This window comes from Apteryx mantelli, chromosome 2 (assembly GCF_036417845.1).
Source record: "Apteryx mantelli isolate bAptMan1 chromosome 2, bAptMan1.hap1, whole genome shotgun sequence".
Classification (NCBI taxonomy): domain Eukaryota; kingdom Metazoa; phylum Chordata; class Aves; order Apterygiformes; family Apterygidae; genus Apteryx; species Apteryx mantelli.
In genome coordinates this window covers 92,998,282-93,018,666 of record NC_089979.1, presented here as the reverse complement: position 1 = coordinate 93,018,666, position 20,385 = coordinate 92,998,282, and the positions used below count along the sequence as shown (strand labels likewise).

General features: G+C 37.6%; 1 protein-coding gene across 5 annotated transcripts in view; it reads right to left on the bottom strand.

The window, feature by feature from the left end:
• SLC12A7 (solute carrier family 12 member 7) overlaps nt 1-20,385 on the bottom strand; it is a 74,283-nt gene that overhangs the window by 1,814 nt on the left and 52,084 nt on the right. For 2 of the 5 annotated variants that reach the window (XM_067291048.1, XM_067291049.1), the window contains exons 15-22: nt 19,749-19,868; nt 17,649-17,753; nt 16,317-16,485; nt 12,920-13,115; nt 11,417-11,586; nt 11,157-11,288; nt 9,066-9,173; nt 2,180-2,361 (exon numbers count right to left, since the gene is read on the bottom strand). In XM_067291048.1, the coding sequence (XP_067147149.1) occupies nt 2,180-2,361; nt 9,066-9,173; nt 11,157-11,288; nt 11,417-11,586; nt 12,920-13,115; nt 16,317-16,485; nt 17,649-17,753; nt 19,749-19,868 (1,182 nt within the window). Of the gene's footprint in view, nt 1-2,179; nt 2,362-9,065; nt 9,174-10,471; nt 10,645-11,156; nt 11,289-11,416; nt 11,587-12,919; nt 13,116-16,316; nt 16,486-17,648; nt 17,754-19,748; nt 19,869-20,385 lie in introns of those variants that run through there. The other 3 variants (XM_067291050.1, XR_010883387.1, XR_010883388.1) reach the window with 3 other exon arrangements.

Here is a 20,385-nt window from a genome sequence, read left to right as displayed (position 1 = left end):
CCCCCCTTGCATTATTACTATTAGCTAACGGTTTCATTGCTGTGTCCACAAATACCATCTTGGCTGTAAATTTGTGTGTGACAAGAGGAAATTGCTAGAACTTTATGCATTTTTTTTTTTCTTTTTAAAATCTGCCTTGGATGATTTAGCTGCTCTTCAGAGAAAGAAAACAGAACCAGCTCCCCCCATCTCCCCCAAACCCAGCTTGCTTGCAGTTCCCGAGGAAGTTATGCTGCCAGCTCTGTTATAAGGCTGGCCAAAACTGGGAGTGAGTCACGCACTGCAGTCTTGCAGCAAAAGCACAACAGCTGTGCTCAGCTGGGCTCATGTACTGCTCTGTGGCAGACAGAAGACTGGCAGGCTCATAGTGGCAGTACACAGGACATCCTCCGAGGTGCCTGAACAAGGTCTGGCATCTCTTGAGTTTCACTAACACTAATCTGAAGTACAGTGCAAGCTCCCTGCAATGCTGTCTCAGCTCAGGAAAACAAGAGAAATTTATGAGATCTCTCTTTCCAAAACAAAAATATCTAGGAGGACTAAAGTTGTGAAAAACATATACAACGCATAATTAAAAAAAAGTCACAAGCCAGTTTCGCTCCAAGAACAAAGAGACATAATGTCTCCTTTTTGTATGCTAATAGCATAGCCAACATCTACCTAAAGTTATGTTAGTTCTACACTCAGATGGTTTCACAGAAACGAGGCAAAACCAGCCTTTGAAGTGTGCTAGTTTCCGCTGTGGGAGAAAAAAAAAAAAACCCTATTGTCCGACTAGTTATATCACAGTGGGGGCTGTTTTTCCAGAACAAATATATTCACTATTTTATGTAGGCAATTAGAAAACTAAAAATTTATCTGGTACAGAAGAGCACTGTCAAGTTTTGAATTCTTACAGAAACTAAAATACACATTCTGTGACTTCCTTTGAAGGGAAAGTTGATAACATTTAGAAGAAAACATTAACAGATGGTGATAGAAAATTTTCTAGTGATACATGCCAGATCACAGTATATAAAACAAGGTACAAAACAATACACAAACTGCAAATCATGATTTAGGGAACATGCAAACAATGTATAACACCACAACAACTAGGGAACACAGCCTAAATTGCTTAAATGAAAATGAAATATAGACTTACAGATTTCCCCATTCTCTACATGGAAGAGAAACAAACATGCATGAAGTGATTTTTATGCTATCAGGCATATTTTTAATTCAGCAATTGTACAGGCATTCCATGTCTGAACTATAATTTCCACACCCTATTCATTTACAATAGTTTAAAAATAATATCTGGAATAAGTCCACAACTTGCATGATTCTAAAGAAGTGACAGAAAATATTTCCAAGACATCACAATTCAGCCAAGAACAAGACAAAGCTGCGCTCTAGCAGGGTGATCATGATGGTGCTTGGAGTTTGCAGAAGGCAAACTTTTCACAAAACACGTAGAGCAAACTCACCTTCCCCTCCCTCCCCCCTCTAAACGTACTTTCTTAAAAATCTTATGTCTGCTATTTGCAAGTCCTATCTGTTTTAGGATACATATAATTTAGATATTAAATCTTTGCTGCCATCCACAGTTTTGCTTTGGACATGTGCAGAAAATTCCTCAGCCATGCTTTGAACTCCATGCTTCCTGGATTCAGAAAAGATGTATACATGTGCGTGCGTGACTAAGGCACACAGAGAAGCAAACAAGCTGATGTCGTGGACACACAAATGTAATGACAGGACATCAGGCTTGACACAGGCAGCAGCTGCCTTCCGGCAAAATAGCGATGGCGTTTTATTGCCTTCTCTCAATTGCTCCATGGCTAAAGCACTCCTCAAGACATAGGAGGATGGAAGAGAGATGGAGCACGGACACTGATGCTGAGCACCTGGATGTGGAACTTTATTGTTGGGTTCAGTGTAATCAAAGGAACACACATGGCATACACAGAGTTTTGGCCATATGAATATGGTCCTGCTAAGGAGTATATTTAGTGACTCTTACCCACTAAGTAACTTCAGGGTGGTGGTGGTGGTGGTGGTATAAGTCCTTACAAGGACAGCATTCAAAGTGAGGTGCACAGAAAGATCATGTTTCTACTCTGCTTTAAATAACCAGAACCCCAACTAAAAAATCCGCAACCAAATAAGAACTCCCAACAACCACATGGGTACTTACGGCTTTATGTTGAAAATATCTTTAAAAGCAGACAGATTTGTTTCTTTGTTTTTATGCTTTTCAGCTACAAGCTTTTCTTTAGTCCAAGTCATTTGCACTTTTTCTGGTACAGCAGCAGCCACACTTGCTTTGACAGCTGGAGCTGAGTGGGATGCAGTGTTTCTGTCATGGATTAACTGAGCCTGGCCAGAGGGGAGAGAAAAAAGGACCCAAGGTTCAGCCAAAGAGAGCATTTGTAGATCAGAGATTATAATCTTGAAATGCAATTTCACTGCATTGACACAAAAGAAAATAGAGAAAAAGGCACCTTATTTTGTGAACAAATATCAGAGTGTTTTGACTTTGGCATGAAGTGAAACTGCTTGTATATATGTAGTTATGAGTTCATATTTGCAGGATTAGACCTGGAATAGGACATTATCTTCATAACAAACTAAAGTGAGGTTGAATCCAACCTGAGGTAAGTTTTTATTAACACCACGAGCTTATGACAATGAGCAAATTGAAAACCATTGCTCATTTTTCCTCAGGTTTTCCATCAGTTACATTGTTTATAATTTGCTCTGACACTGTTGTAAACGTTGTCATTGAAAAAGTTCATGTGCTATGGTTGGGACTTGCTCTGTGGGGTTGCTCTGGTTTGCTCGCTCCCTCTGCGATACAGACTGTTTCTGCATCCAAATGCAGATTATGTAACAAAAGTCAGTCACAGCCTTACCATGAAGCAGCCTTGCTTTCCTCTCTCCCCTTTTAATAGCAATAATTCAACAAACCACGCTTAAGAAAACAATATTATTGTTCCTAGATATATAAACACTTCTGTGTTCTCCATTCCCCACTCCCCTTGTTCCTCTTGAGGAAAGAGGAAAGGAAGGAGTATTTTGCATTCATTTTATTTTTTACTTCCCCTCTTAATACTATGCCTATAGGCTTTTTTATTTTCCAAAAAAAAAAAAGCAACACAAACACAGTACCTTAGAGTCCTTAACTGTAAGTGTATCGATATTTGCCTGGGTTTTTTGAAACCTTTAGTAGGTAGTTACAAAGTCTCTTCACAGAGATCTGTTAAAACATGAAATTAATTGATTTCCCTAGTCCATATGGGAACCTATTCATATTCATGGAGGGGGGGGGGGAGTGGTCATGTCCCTGCATATACATGATGACTCAGAAGAATGGATTTCATTCAGTCACAGACAAAAGCACAAACAAAAAACTGAAGCAGATGAGAAAACTGTTTTCCAGTTCTAAACACTAGTGTATTTCCCAGTCACTACAGTAATTGTGGCTATTTTTAACTACCTAAGGACTTCTGTATTTTTCTAAATCATTCCTCTTGTCCTAACCAAATATTGAGGATTCTCATATTCCAAGTTCATTTGGTGGTTCTTATATAGCTATCTGTGATGGTATTAATACCACCCCAAAAGACTTAAGTCAGACTTAAACAGAAGATCAGTTCACAATTTCTCCCCATAGTTACCTACCACACTTTCTCCTATTATCAGTTCTTGAATACAAGGAGCATTTTTATAACATTTTTGCCTGTTACACATAATTATTCATCAAAACTATAAATTGGAAATTACTATGCATACAGTAGCTATCATGAGAATGGGAAAAAGTTAACACACACAGCAGGTACTATGCATACTAAACAGCAGTAGCCAATGGACTAAAACATCAAACTAGCAACCACAAGGTGAATTCAGTGCTTTAGAGAAGAAAGTTCTCCATTTCTAAAAAGACAATGAGGCCAAGAGAAATTCTGGACCTATAGCACACACCTAAAAAAAATGCAAAAAACAATGAACATGCATTTTTTATTAGTGCTATTGTGGTAGCAAATTAATTACATGGAAAACACCACATTCTTCTCATACTTCCTCTAAAGGAAGGGAAACACAAAGGAATACAGCATTTCTACAATCCAGGACACACATCTTTAGCAACAAGCAACACTTGAAGTGCACGCTAAAGGCACTGATTACATTCAGCCATTTCCTTTCTAGCTCACTGTGCAGAAAAAAAAAAAGTAGTGACATTCATGGGGTAATAATAATGGCTTTTCAATAAGCAGCTAAACCTTGTTTCTGCTAGTTTAATAAATAAGTTCTAACATATCTATGCAGTCTGAGAAGCTTCAATACAGGAATTCTAAGGAAGTGCTCTGTGAAAGCATGAAATATGCTTTTAACCAAACACCTACTATTAAAACATTTTAAGAAACAGGAGAAGTATTTTTGCTTCTAACTCTTAAGAAAATAGGCACTCTCAGTCTTTCTTTTATGGAAATATTGGGTCTGAGAGAAATTGGGATGCAATTCATGTTACAGAAACATCATCTAGGACAAAAAAAATTAGAGTGAGAAAACAAATTTAGGGAATACTAAAATTAAAAGTTAAGGACTGTTTCATAACAAAATGAAAAATCAGGTTGTTATTTTGTACTTCAGTTTTCAATAGTGGCACTTCAAGTGTTACAATGAAAAAGAAATATCCAGCCAGTACTATGTCCAGCTACCACCTCCTCTGCATAATCATTAGGCAGCAGTGCCTGTACATCCTGGCCAATGGACTGTAGACTAGAGTAGCTTTTTCTTCTGATTGAGCCTCGAGACTCATCAGTGATGCTCTGAATATGGGATAAAAAGGTTACCAATGACAAAAACAGTCTACAGGGGGAAAAAAAAAAAGGCAGATCATTGTGTTAGTCAAAATAAGAATTGTCTTCATTTAATGGATGAAATCTGGCATCAAGGGTTTTTTAAGTCTAGTTTCTTTTCACAAAGATGCCATTTATTGATATATACACATCCCCAATGCATTGACATTTCTTAAAAATCTGAATTTTGGACTTCTAATTAAAACAGAAACAGGCCACTTATTTAAAAATGGAGAAAAGCCTTATTTCAGTTATGTTGCATATATGTAAAAATCAAATTCCAAATTCCATCAGAAGTTAATAATGTTTTACTGAATTCAGAGAAAAAAAGTTTACACAAAAGCCAAAACTTTTCTATTTTTTTTTCTCCCCTCCAATTCCCTTGAACAGTCAGTAACTGAGACAACCCCATGGGCTTTAGTCAAAGAGACAGGCATTTTACCAGAAGAGCCCAAGTTAGATGCTGAGCCCTGCTGGTGTTTTCTTACGGTCTTAGCATAAGGAGTTAAGATGGCTTGACTAGTCCTCCCTTTCTTCCTCTGATGAATGAAGACCAACATGCTACAGTATCCTTGGAGGGCTACATGTACCAGAAGTAGTTTTCCTGGCCTCCAGAAATGGTGGAACTAAATAGACTTGAGAAATACAGTTCTCTTCCTCCATTTGTGATGCTTTTAGAATTTCCATTTGCACTTGAGCAGAAAAGTCAAGGGTCTTCTCCTGCTTTCACTCAACTCTCACCACATTCTATCGTTGGAGTTCATACTGAGCCTTTCATCTCACAAGATACTTTTTTCCAGCGTATTCTCTATAGATAACAGGGACCAACATTACATAAACCAATTTGAAGAATCAACTCCAAATCCCAAAGCATCTTACCTCCTTTACTAGTTTGCCACTGCATTTGTGAAAGCATTAGTACTGGATATACTGTAATGGAATAATTAAGTACCATCTGCAACCACTGGACATTTATTACAGAAAGTTACTGCAATCAAACAAGCAGCCTAAGACAAGACCTTAGGCCAAAGACTTAAGAAAATATTGTTTCCAGTAAGCATATGTCTTGACTGCACACTGAAGATTTGAAGATCTAAGGAGATAGAGTGGTAAATAATCCCTTCCGAATAATCTCTAGAAGAGCAGGTAATTAATTAGATTGAGTTAAAAGAAAAAGGGTCAGTGCTTCAAATTGATCAAAAGCTTCTGCAAACAGATTTTATTTTCTTCTGCTGTATATGGTGATTATGTTACTGAAACCATTTCACAAGAATCCTACCATGGGCTGTAGGTGCAACACAGAGAAACAAACAAAAATCAAATATGACAAAAAACCACTGTCCTTCTCCTTGTCATCCCACTACTTAACATCAAAGGAGAAAATAAGTCACTAGAAGTTTTGACTTTCCAGCCAGAACGCCACCTCTTAAAAGCGGATGGACTCCCTGTTTTCCAAATCCCACTGCTCAGTCTGCCGATAGCCTCTCCAATGCAGATGCTCATGCTCCCCAAGTCTCCTCTGCTCTCAACCAACATGCACCCACTGTTTGGCCAATCTTACCTAGCAGCAGCAATCTACACAACAGCACTGTGTGTTGAGCAGCTCAACACAAGGCAGCGGTGGGAAGAACAACTGCCTTCCCACTGCTTAAACAATGTCACTGCTTGGCTCAACATTTATTAGTCAGAACTAACCAGAGAAGGAAGCCAACGACCACCAAGTAGAGCAGCGAAGTAGTGAATCAGGCTCCACAGTTTCATCTCTGCAGTGCTATTATCAAAGTAAAAGTCAAGTAAATAAATGTTCGGTGCATGAACTTCAGCGTGCAGACATTGTGCTTTGCAGGCATAGGTTATATTTACACTTGAGCAGAAGAAAATCAACCAACTTTCTCAAAAAAGAGAACAAAAATCCTCAGAGTACCCTGTGCCCCAATTTCACAAGGAAACCTAACTGTCATGGAGCAAGATCAAACAAACTTTCCTGAAAGTGCCAGAAAAGTACATAGAAAGGTGTGCAGGTGTTGAGGATTCCTCAGGACAGGGGAACGTCTATGAGGGGGACAGCAAGAGAATGCTGCTCAAAGAAAATTCCTCATCTTCACGAGGGTTTGAACTTGGCTTGAAGAGGGACAAGCACATAAGTGAGATTAAAACACTAATCTTGTAAAAAGGTGGTATCAGGAAAGAACAAAATTACAACCACCACTAAAGAGGAATTGGGAGTTGGAACACAAAGGTCATCTTCAAACGTTTGGAGACAGGTAGACAGACATCCAGAGAAAGATAACAAAAGCAATAACAGTTTGCACTGGTGATACCAGGGAAAATAAAGTTTTAGATATTATCATAGAACTGGTAGGGGTCTAGGCTGGCACAGCTCTCAAAGGATGAAAAGATTAAAAAAAGATGCATAGCAAAACTAAGTGTATGTACTCAATTTGAAGTTCAGGAGGAAGTGAGAGGCATAACTAGTCAACATTTTCTGATGAAAGCAGAAAAGAACAAGGGAAATTCAAATAACCTAGTCAGAGGGAACAAGTGGATATGGCTTTCTATTTGGACAGAAAAATGTACAACAAATAAGATCCAGTGATATCAGGGCAAATTAAGTACTAGATATTTTTGCAATCAAGGACTTTATTTTACACCATGATATAAATTCAGTGGTGTTTTGGACATCTCTTTTAGATTTCATCTTGCCTGATATGAAGGAACAAGTCAAAGCTGTAAAAGTGATGGTTACATTCAGATAAAAGTGATTAATAAAAACATTAAGAACTATGATTCAAAGAAAGAAAGAATGGAATGAGAGCTTCCAAACAACACTCTTGAAGAGCGTTCCAACCAACTCAGAGCAGAGAAATAAATTTCAGTGGAGAACAACAAATTCTATCCTGTGGACTACAGAACCTTATAGCAACCTTGCGCTACTTAAAGGATTTATGAGGCAACTAAGCCTTTTATACTAATTAAAAAAAAAAAAAAAAAAAATCACTGTAGAGTGACTAGTTACCTAACTTCACTGGAAAACTGCAAGTGCATTCAAAAATTCAGGAAAAGAGTGAAAGATTAAGAACAATTAAGTAAGCAAGGACAGGAAAGTTGGCTCTTAGTGAAGATATCAAGTATACTAAGATCAAAAGACAACTACCTTGACACAGACAAGAAAGGAAGGAGGACATAGAGCAGAACTCTATTATAGCAGTACTGGACATCTTTAGGAACCTCAAATCCTACAAAATGGAAAAATACTAAGTAAGCAGGGATAAAACCAAAAGGAATTGCACAGGTATGTAGGATTAAACATCAGAAAGACTTAGGCATAAAATGACTTACAACTATCAGTAGACAAAAGCAATAAGAAAAAGTCCTACAACAATTTAATGAATGAACAGTTAAACACAGTACAGATCTCTTATTTAGCAGGAGATAGAAATCACTACTGATGAAAAAAGCTAAAGCATCCAATACCTTTTGCATCACTACTCAGTAAGGCTTGATTATAACTGGATAGTTAACAGAATAGATGAGGGGAGAGAAACACATGCCAAAAGAGAAAAAAGATTATATTAAAAAGTTACAGATATTCAGGAAAATGCAGCTGCATGAAGCTTATCACTATAATCTGCAAAGCAATAGCTGGAAAAAAAAAAGTTGTACAATTAGCAATAGGTTTGGAGGTTTTTTTGGTTTTTTGTTTTTTAAAGCACTGGGGACTAGTAGGGGTGGGACAACAGCAAACATAGGCATGCCTATCTGGAAAAAGATGGGCTCACAGGATTATAGACCAGTCAGCCTAATTTTGGCACCAGAAACAACTACTAATCAATACATAAAACACTCAAAACAGTAATAAGCCAGTGCGAGCTGAACAAGACTAAACCACAAACAAATCTAATTGGCCAAGCTGATGAATTCTAAACATTAGCTACCAATATGTCTTGAGTTTGGAAGTGCTATTTTCCACACTGACGCTCAAATCTTTTGTTAGTAAATGCTTGTACTATCTTAAAACCAGAATAACTAAGCATATGTCCCACATACATAAGGAAAATTTTTCACATTGTTTTAATCTAGTAAGTCAAAAATGATGTAGAGAAAATAGCATAGAACGCTGTTTTTAAAGATTTTTTTATTGGTTAGAAATTTAGAAGCTACAGCCAAGAATTATTATTTTCTGATTTTTCACAAAACACCTTACCAATGTGAAGTCCCTACCTCTCTTTCCCTTTCGTTCTTTGATAGCTGCATCTGTTTTAACATCTGAGATCGCTGCTCCATCACAAGCGTCTTCTCATATGTGAATGCAGAAATATCATTTTCAAACTGCAAAAGTGATTAGCATTAGAAACATTAGAAGTCTTTTGACTAAACAAGAATAACATTTGGACAGTGTCCTGCATTCATTCACAGTCTGCATTCATTTATGGCACCAAAGCGATCCCAAGCCTATATTTGTCTGATTATTTCAGCCTTTTTAAGTCTTCATCTTCAAACAGCATTCTGCTACTACACCAACATTGATGCGATATCAGCTAAACTCAAGGTACTTGGAACAGACTTTTCTTTGGTCTGTTCCAAACCAGATGCAGAAATGGGAAAGGGACAAAGGCCTTCATCTAAACCATCTGCATTGCTGGCTCCTGTGCATGTGTGCGCTTGTGTCTTTAAAAACAGTCTAGAGTGACAAAATAACACATTGTCCTTTCACCAATAGGAAAGGTTCACCAATAAAAGCATTTATGAAGAAATTCCTGCTTATATTCTCACCTAAATAGTAAAAGCTAAAATACAGTGGTAGCCAGCTATAGCAAAGTCATCTGTGTTGTCAATGACGCTTAGTTTCTCTGTCCTTTGGAAGATTCTCAGGGTTAGATACAGTCTGCATAAGCATCAACTGTGCTTCCTAAATTAACTTCTTCCTTAAAACCCAACTGAGCCTAGACCTCTCTTGTGGCACTCCGCCTATCTTTTTCTTTCACCTGCACATGCCATGGCTTTCAGACATATATGTAAGTGATTCTTCAAACAATCTTTTGCTTTATGGCTGATTAGCACGATAAACCTTTGAGAAGTCAGTTGGCTCATAAGCTCTTTGAGTTCCTGGAAGGAACAAAACCTCAGTCTCTTCATCCCACTTTGGAACGAGCTTCAAAAAGATGCTTAGTCTTACTTCGGATATCATGCTAGTCACCTTGTGAGAGCCAGAAAGGAAGTTTTCCCTTCATTACCAAACGGGCCTGGATAGACTACCACTTTATCCCTCTTTTCAGCAGTTTAGGCCAGTTAACAAAAAAGTTGTAAAATTCACTTTGTACCCCTATTCTAGATGGAATAAATTCATCCAAGAGGATTTCATTCACTTGGAATTATAACTGAAGAATTCACTAATGTATTACTTAATAAGCCTGTGGCTTGATTATACAGCATTACTAGCACTGTCTTTCCTTATTTCTAGAGGAAATCATATGGCATATAATTCTATCCTAAAAAATTTAAGCAAAACCAAGTAAATAAGATCTTCCAAGCAGGAGAAAGATAACTCTACATACATAATTTTAGACTCATAAGGCTAGTCTTTTAATATGAACTGAAGGAAAATTTGGGAAATAGTATTCACTCACCTGTTTGTATGCAATCTTATAGGCTACTCCAAAGGATCCTTCTATGCATTACACAACATATGCAGCCTTCCCAAGCTGCTGAATGGATAACTATAAAAATGGTACTGTAGAAGGCATCTTTCTACATCCTTCGCTTTATCTGAGACAGCAGAATCTGTGGCTATGTTTTCCTGCTGTTCAGTGTAAAAGGGAGTGGCAACGCCAAGATATGTGACATAGTTAATTCAGGAAGAAAAAAGCCTGAATTTTTAGCAGGCAGGCACTGAAATGAAAAATGATTATCTAGTAATCCCTGGCATCCAGCATGAGGAAGGGCCAGAACTGAACATGTCCCCCTTTCCAACTGCAGTCTGAACATCTCTCTCTAGAATAAGGAATCCCTAAGCCCACATGGGAATATCTATATGGACTAGTCCTCATAGATAAAGTAGGATTAATACCCGAATATTATTCAAAACTACCCAACATACCATTAAATCTACTACCACATACACTAGCATTGTGACACAGTTGAGATAACATTGCTCTTAAAACCTTTTCTTTTTCTTGGTGTGTACATGGGGAAACTACATTTATCCTTTTTGAAACTAATAGTGTTAGTCCAAATATAAAACTGAAGATTGTAGCCTGATCTAGTTTTCCAAGTTTAGTCTCAGTTAAAAAAACAAAAAATGCAGTAACGTACCATTTCAACAACTTCCACTTCAGCATTCAGTCGAAGGTGATACAAGAACATCTGTAGATCCTTCTTCATTTGAATGCTATTATCATCCATTTGAGCTACAGTGAAGATACGCATTTTACATTTTCTCCAAACCTATGAAAGAGATTATTTAGCAACTTATAACACGATCGCTGTTCACCATACGTAACTATCAACATGATAAGTATTTTGAACTATTAGTTCAAGTAAATGAAATCCCAGCCATTTTCTGTTGTCCTTGCCTTGTGCTGTCGAAGAAGAAAAGGCAACAACATCAGCATGCCACCATCATGAACAATCCACCATACATCTATGTTTCCATCAGTAAAACGTTCTTGATTTGTCGGAAACAAGTCAATGTTTTTAGCAACCAACAGAGCTTGCTGAGCTGCTGTTGTTTCTCGTACAGTGTCTGCAACAGAAAACAAGACATTAGATGAAGAGCTTCTGGTTTTCATTCAGTTTTTGTTTGTTAAAAAATAGTAATAAAAAGTTTAAAAACTCAAATCCTCCCAGATTCTGCCTTGGTGAAAGAGGGCATCTTGGGTTTAATGACTAACCTGCTTAGGAAAACAAGAGAAGTAACAGTTAAAGATGCTTTTTAAACAAACAGGAACATAAAATTAAATGACAAAAAGTAAGATGGTAGGAAGTAGAGGGAAGCTAAGAACAATAAGAAAAATAGTGTGGCCTGTACAGATTAGAAATAGAAGATTGCTCAACAATTACATAATCCCAGTATTCGGGGCAGTGGGGAGAGAAGAGAGAATATTATGCACAGTAGACAGAACAGTCTTGTTCTGCATCTGTAAAAAAAAAAAAAAAAAAAAAAAAAAAAGACAAGCGACATTTCAATTGTGTATGAGGGTGGATGAAGAGATCCTAATTAAACTGTTAGGGATAAAGACTTAGAAATCACAGATATAAGTGGTTTATACCTACAACACTTCTCTGAAAAGATGACCAGCTCATTAATACTTATTTGCAATAATCTTGGAATACTCAAAAGCTTAGAATGAAATTATTATTCCAAAGTTTTTCAGACAAAGTCAAGTGAAAGATAGGATAACCTCAGCAATTACCTGCAACCAACTATGTTGGGGGGGGGGGGCGGGAAATGGAGAGAAAAGCAATTAAATACTATAACAAGCTACCAAAAAAATGATTTTGACTCTTCAAAAGATTTGGGGCAGGGAGGGAACCACACCCTCATCAGGAATGGATGTCTTTCTGAAAGATACGTTTTAGTGCAACATAAGATTATGGCGCCCAGTACAAGGAGAACAGAACAACTGATGTTACCAGCTTCATATTGTTTAGCTTGTAATAGCTGCAGGTTTATAGAAAATGATCACAATATTTGGAAGCAAAACTAACAAAAACAGATGGTGGCTTAATTTTGTTTTCTGCAGGATGAGAGAATAGTTAAGATTAACTGAAGTGGCCCAAAACCGGGTCAAAACTGCAGAACTGAAGTCCGAGAAAAGAGTAATCGCCCATGTAGATGCCTTGACAAGAAACACTCCAGATGTTAAGAGACCTGGCAGGTTAGAGAGTCACAAAAAAAAAAAAAAGAGAGAGACCAGGCTGAGAAAATCCACTCCTTATGAAATCAGACAAAGTGAGGCAAGAAGTGGGGGGAAAAAAAAAAACTAAAATGGATGTTCAGCATCACATATACCCAACACAGCAAATACATTGGTTACACAGCTGTCTTACAATTGCATAAGTCAATATATACATACCAACAAAATTCTTCCAAGAGAAATAGTTTTCTGTCTGCTTCCATGACTGTGGCCATGCCATCAGGACTGTATTGTGCTTCATTCCGCCTAGACCAGCTGATTGAATCAAATGGGATATTCCATCTCTGCAACTTGGAGATACCACAATCTGGCAAAATCCTTTAGTCTTTTCTATTCCCATTAATGCTTTAACATTCTGTTAGAAAGGAAGATTACACATGGACAAATACAGTCAACACTGATAATAAGTATCACAGGGAACAGCAGCACTAAATTAAAAACATTAAATACAATGTGCAACCAACATCAAGAAACCACTCTAATTCCAGAGGCACAGACATAATTCTTTGATAACTGTAAAAAACAAAAACAAAAAACCCACACAACCCACAGAGTGTGTTTTTAATCACATCAGATATGCAGTCCTTTATTCCCAAAGGAGAATGAACAAGATATGAATAAGATCACATTGACAAAGATGAAGAAAGCAGCACTGCTTCAGGGAAGGCACAGATAAAGCATTGCTGACTGATAAAGCACCACCTGTTTGTAATGACAATATTTGCTGAAAGAGTTGGTCCTTCACTCTTCCCTCCCCTTCCAATTCCAAAGAGGGGTGCCAAGAACTTTTGAAGGCTTGCGAAAGCTCCTAAAAGAATTTTGATACTAATAGGCTAATTCTCTATTAACTCCATTGCATTGAAAAATAAGATTTGCAGATGTTCATTAGAATCATTGGCTGAATAATGATAGGAGGAACGTCTTCATTGAATACTGACAAACACAAGAGATACTTGTTTATGTGTTTGTTTTATTACAATAATTTAAAAGCATCATTCAAAAGGAGAAAGTATTTAAGGGCAATAGGGAACATCAGTTTGGGCATTTCCCACTTTTTGATTGCATGACTTCAAAATGTGTCTCCCTCTGAACTTCTAAATATCTATTTTCTAAAAATAACTTAGAATTTTGGTGCTTTCCTCCAACCCTGATACCATGCTGACCTCCCACATGACTCATCAAAAAGGATGGGATTTTTAGACTCAAACTAACCTTCAACTACAGAGAAAACAGTAGTAATGCATTCTTATTTTCTTTGAGCTGAAACAGCCTGTAAAGTGGACAGAATCACCAAGTTTGTTCATCGGCTTCATAGCTGTGTCAAAAAGGAAGAGGACATCGAGGACTGAAGCATGATCAATTCTATGAGTTTTGCCAGTTTCTGGAGGTGCAGCTCATTCTGCCCACAACCTTCTGGGACAAGTTATTCCTAAACTGGTGGCCTCTTGTGCCTGTTCTCCTCTTACCAGGCCTCGTAATTTCTGGCCCCCTTTTTATGCCCAGATTCACACCTGCAAAAACTCGTAACTCTGCCACACTGCACTAAAGGTCTTGCCAGCAACTAAAAGCCAGGCAAGGAGAACGCCGCCAAGCAAAGCAAGACAATTCTTTGGTCTCAGCTCCAGTGTCTGACAGCACAAAGAAGTGCAACTTCAAGTCCCATCAAAATCCTGCAAGGGCAGATTGACTGGCTTGGTTTCACATCAACAATTCTGTTCAATAAGAGGAAGGAGGGGTGGGGGAGGGGAAATCAGAATTTGGTAGCAAAGTTAACTGAGTATGCAGACAGTATCTTCAAGGCCATATCAGTTGGCTAAACAGACCTTTTTTTTCTTTCTTTCTTTTTAAAGATGGGAGAAACCTTGATTTCCCACAGGTCTCCTTTTGGAAGCACCATTTTCTAGTTGAAATTTTCCAAAACCAGCCAGCCCTTCAGACAATCTTAAGTCCAGCTTTATCTCTGTTTTAAAAGCAATGGTTTCCTTGATCTTGATACCAGAAGGACTGACTTTCTGGAGAATACAGGGATTAGATCTCCCTTAAATTTATTCTTATTCCATCTCTCAGAGCTGTGGCTGACTTCTAGTAGAGCTAACTAGAGGTCACATTTCAAACCCTCAGGTGTAAACAGTTTCTGATTAAAGGTTTTCTCTGCTTTATTTGCTGACCTGCTGATCATGTTCTTGCTTTTGTTTTCCAGCCACACAAGCTGTTGACACTAATAGCTCAACAATGATTATTTTAACACTATATTACCATGAGACTTTTTCACCATGTTTTCAAGCTAACTGCTCTTCTGGAGCCTTTATCTTGTGAAATTGGTTAGGCCACCTAAGCTTCATACTTTGCTATCCTAACCACCACAAAGGACAAGTCTGAGTACCAAGAGAGAGGAAAACAGTAAAAGAGAAAAGGAGGTAAAGGGCAGTTAGCTTTGGTGATTCAATTCTTCACATCTCCAACGCTCATCTATTTTAAATATGCCAGGCCTGAATAAGTCACAGGGGAGTCTTTACAAAGAATTTAAGCAGCCTTGGATCAAAATAGTAAACATTTCAACCAATACTCATGTCAACAATCTTGAGCACACTAACCATTTATGGAAGATATAACTGCAATCAAAGCTTTCTTTTAGAATAAAGTTATACTAGTTTTCTACAGGCAATAGATTTTTCAACAGTATTCAAAATACAGTAAACGTGGTATTTTCTACCAAAGTTTCACCACTCTGTAAAGCTAGAAGTAGGAGACCTTGCAAAGATCAGCAAGTTTAATTCTCTATAATGGAGTTACCCCTATACTGGAGTAAATGAAAAAGTCATTTAGGACAGAACGAAAAGGGAAACTTGTTTTACACTGAAAGCCCAAGTTCTGAGTTCAAACACTTTCAGGGGCTTCCCACAAGCACACTACTAATTCAGTTGTGTTTGCTATACAGTTAGGTGTCATCTTAAGTTACATGACATCTTACTAGTTTTTTATACTTCATTCTACCTTCTCTGGCTATATGGGGGCAAGTTGGAAGAAAAACAAATTTGAGAATCTCAAGAGAAAGAATGCTTTTTATAGTTAAGGCAACAGATTAGGATTCAGGGAAAGACAGCTCCTAACCCTGGCTCTGGTACACATTTCTACGGCAATGCAGAAAACAATATTAAGTACATATCCAGAGAATGAATTCATGTCAAACACATCAGGATTTATTAAATTAACAAATTGCCTTATAAAGAACACTTATTACAAAACAAAACAAGAAACTATTGCTCAGCTTTTTGAAGATTAATGTGACTGTGAGCACAGGGCCCTCAATACTGAAAGTTTAAGAAACATCAACGTGTTTCATGCTACCGGAAACTTTCATAAAAATTTTTGCTGTAGCACAGCAGCCTGTTTTATAGATATAAGTATAATCCTTGATTGTGTTGATAGTCAAAATGTGTGTCTTATTCCATGCTTTACAGCAGTCTATTCTATTTCAAAATATCAGGTATCCAGATTTAACATTTAAATATCAATGAAAATTACAGGCATTTCTAAGCTGTAAGCTTTTACATACCTCTTCAGCTTTCTGGGTTTCTGCACATTTATCCAAGTAGCTTCCCTGAAGTACAGATCCCACAATAGTTAACCCTTTACCAGCCTTCAACTGAGAGGTGAAAGAAAGCAATCTAGGATGCTTCACCAACTGTTCAGAATCCAGATTTAACAAGACCAAGACTTGAGGTCTGGAGGAAAAAAAGAAGAGAAAAATCCCCCACACATATACAGGCAAGTATAAATATGTAGACACAGAAGCAGGAAAACTGAAAAGTTAAAACACATAACAACACACATTAAATACTTGATTCAATGGCAAAGGCTCTCAAGAGGTCATCTAGTACAACCTGCTGCTTGAAGCAGGATAAACACTGAATTCAGGCCAGGTTGTCTAGGGCTTTGTCCAATTGGATCACAGAACCCTCCAAGGACAGATTCTACAACCTCTCCCAATGCTTAATTATCCTCATGACAGTTTTTTCCCTTTTATCACTTTGCTTCATTCTCCCACCATGCACTACTGTAAGAAGTCTCCTTCTGTCTTCTCAGTAACCTCCTTTTAGGTACTGGAGGTTTATTAGCTAGTTTATAATCAGTTTTTATGTTCCCCTTAAGCCGTCTCTTCTCAAAGCTGAAAAGCCTAGCTCCCTCAGCCTCTCCTTAAAGGAGATGTGCTCCAGCGTATCTGGAAATGTCCCCAACCATCTTTGAGGTGCTCTGCCAAATTCGCTCCGGTTTATTGATGCCTATCCTGTACTGGGGTGCCGGATGTGTTCTAATGAGTGCTGAATGAAGAGGAATTATTACTTCCTTCAATATACTGCCTACACTCCTGTTGATAGAGGCCAGCACGCCGGTAGCCTTTGCCACTGTCAGGGCACACTGCTGTCTTATGTTTGGCTTAGTATCCACCAGGAACCACAGGTCCTTTTCATCAGAGCTGCCTCCCAGCCTGTACCATTGCAGTGGATTAGTGTGTTCCAGGTACTGGACTTTGCATTTGTCCTTCTTATTTTCATAAGGATAGTGAGACTCTCGTAACTGCTATTGTGAATCTAAAAATCTATAAATAATCAAAATTAAAGTTCTTCTCCATTTTAGAAAACTGTCATCACCACCTGCCTTCAAGTTTCAGTTTATTTGCCTGTAGAAGTCTGACACAATCCTAGCAAATTTGCTAACTGAGCTTAACTAACATCACAGTAAAATAATAAAATAGCAACAGCATGCCCAGGTTACAATGTTATTTTAATGGTAAAGCTCACCTTAGCTATTAACTCTTCTAGCAGTATTCCTAATAGATTTACATATTTCTATAATGGTGTGAACTTGAAAGACATAGGACTCTTACCTCCAGTTCTTGGTGTGAGGCTGACCATCTTCAACACGAAGCAAAGCATAGCGAGCTGCATTCAAAGACAGGCCTCGGATCCCATCACCCCATTCTTTTTCCGCTCTTGGGGGTGCAGGAAAAGAGATCCCATTAACAGGTGTAGTTTGTTTATACAAATTAAGTACATTTTCTTATGTGAGGGATAAAGATTATCAACAACAAACTTCTTTATGTGAAAAAGACAAAAAACCTCATCTTAGATTTAAACCATGAATGAAGGCTGATTTGAAACAGTTTCAGTTCCTTTCAAGAGATCTGCTCATTTAGTACTAATATTATGTTCTACTTTATTCATATTTCATAATTTTTCTGTAGTCATGACAGTTACTTGAACAAATGAAATTTGACTTTCTATGGATTTGTGTCCTGTGTTTTCCTCCCTCACCATTATACCATTCTCTACTTTCTTTCCTTGCCAACTCCTCCCCAAGCACCCTCAAAGCTTTACACCTTCCCTCCTGACTGCTATGAATCTCTCTACACTTTCCACTCCTCTTTCTCCCAGTACAAAGTTATGCTGTATACTATGTGGCCAATCAGATATAATAGAGAATGGCCGAACTCATGTTGTAGGGGTTTTTTTTTGTTTCTTTTTTCTCCTCTCTCTTCTAGAGAATGTTACTTTAGGTTGGTCTCCCCCACCTCTCCCTCCATCCTCGGTCTCCCCTGTCTCTCCCTCCATCCCCCTCCGCATTCCGGTCTCCCCTTCCTTCCCAACCCATCTCTCATTTCCCCACATGAATTTTGACTGAACTTTGTTACCTCTAGCCCTCTTTCAGACTTTGGATGAAATAAGCCAAGCTGTATTCCAAAGTTATTAAAGAATAAGGTGGATGTTAAAAAACAGCCACTGACAGATAGTCATGTTTAATTGTCCAAATATTAAAATAAAAATTGAGATTCTTATGGAGAAAGCATCTTTTACAGTTTTACGTCTTTTTTTGCGCTTAGCCAAGTCAGCCCCTGCACTCAAAGTAAGGAGATGAGAAGTCGAGATTCTGCAAAAAAGAATCTCTTTTACAGGGTAGATGTGATGGCCAAGTTCCAACATTCATAGCATGTGCACAATTATATGCACATCCAAATTCTTATGTGTATTCCTATATACATACACAGAACTGTATCATGTGATTAGACTTCCTCACTAAAACAGGCAAGAGAATTTCCCTGCACTGAAGCCAGTAACTGGAGCTGTATTAGAAAATACAATCCAGGAAAGCATCTAGTCTGCAGATGGAGATATTAAATGATGGTGAATCCACAGTGTGGAGTAGTTTATGCCACATTAGTTAAGTTACAGCTTAAGCACAGAATTAAAGACCTGTGCTTAATTACTTATCTGAACAGCTTGCCTGTCTTCAATTTCCTGCTCCTAGTTCATACCATTTTTCCGACTAGAATAATTTTAGCATTGGGTATCTTTTCTAGCAAGGAAAAACATATACCCTATTAATCAAAAGTCAACCCTAGATGTTCTTTTTGATTAACTGAACATGCTAGGTCTCCTACTGAATGGCATTTCTTACAGGTGTGATTCATGTGTTATATGCATTTGACAATGGACACATACAAAGAGTATTTTGCAACTTAAAGATCATCTGGCTTGCAGAAAAAAAGATGATTTTCAGTGGGTGCTCTAGATTATTCAGTATGACTCATGCTAAAAAGTGCAAAAGTTCATGCAAAAGTGGAGTTTTAGTGCTCTGACACAAGTAAAGTTTTGTAATAGTTTCTTCCTAAAATAAAGGGGGGATGTTTCTGAACACTGAAGTACCAAAACCTTTATAGCCCAAAACTTTACACAATAACCTGTGTTCAGGTAAGATTTCCCAGCCTTATTGGTTGTTATTTTTATCAGTTCTGGCTGTCGGGGATTTTGGAACAGGACTTCCAAAGAAATCAGAAACCACAAGCATATAATCCTTAGGAATAGAGATTGGATCTTACCTTGTTTCAGACAATACTTATTTCTATTACTTCAATTGCATCTATTTTATATAAAAATGCTTTTTGCTCAATATTAAAGATATTAAATATAAAATAAATATTTGGTCTTACCCTCTATATTCTATGTATTTGTAAATACATCCTGCGATTAGCATGGCAATCAAAGCATAGTACCAAGAGCAAATGAACATCAAGGCAAGACATAAACTCATCCCCAGGAATGAAAGAGTCCTAAAAGAAACCATTTTTTTCCATTTTTTAAATATGCATGCAAATATTCTACAAAGTCACTTTCTTATTTAAGACAGCTCCCAGAAAGGCCTCTCCTACCTTCAAAGGCCATTTTTATGGCTAATCTATAAATAAAAATACATTGTTCCAACTTCAGTATGTGAAGAGTTGCATTCTGAACCCTTTTATGTGAAATAAATAATACAACTGAATTAGATATAACAGATTTACTATGTTTGCCAGTTCTGAGACTCTACCAAGTATCCTCCAAGTAGGATCAATTTCAAAACAGGTTTCCATCACTTACCATTGATTAGAATTTAAGCTTAAAATTTCTCAAACAATACACAAGATTAAACTCAACCCATGAATTATGTTTTCCACTTACATAGGAGACATACAAAAATGTAAGAACACACACAGATAATAGGATAAGAGAACACAGAGAAAGTCTTTTAAAGGCTTTTAAAAAAGAATCATAGTGCACTGAAAACAATAACAGAAGCATTTCCAGGTT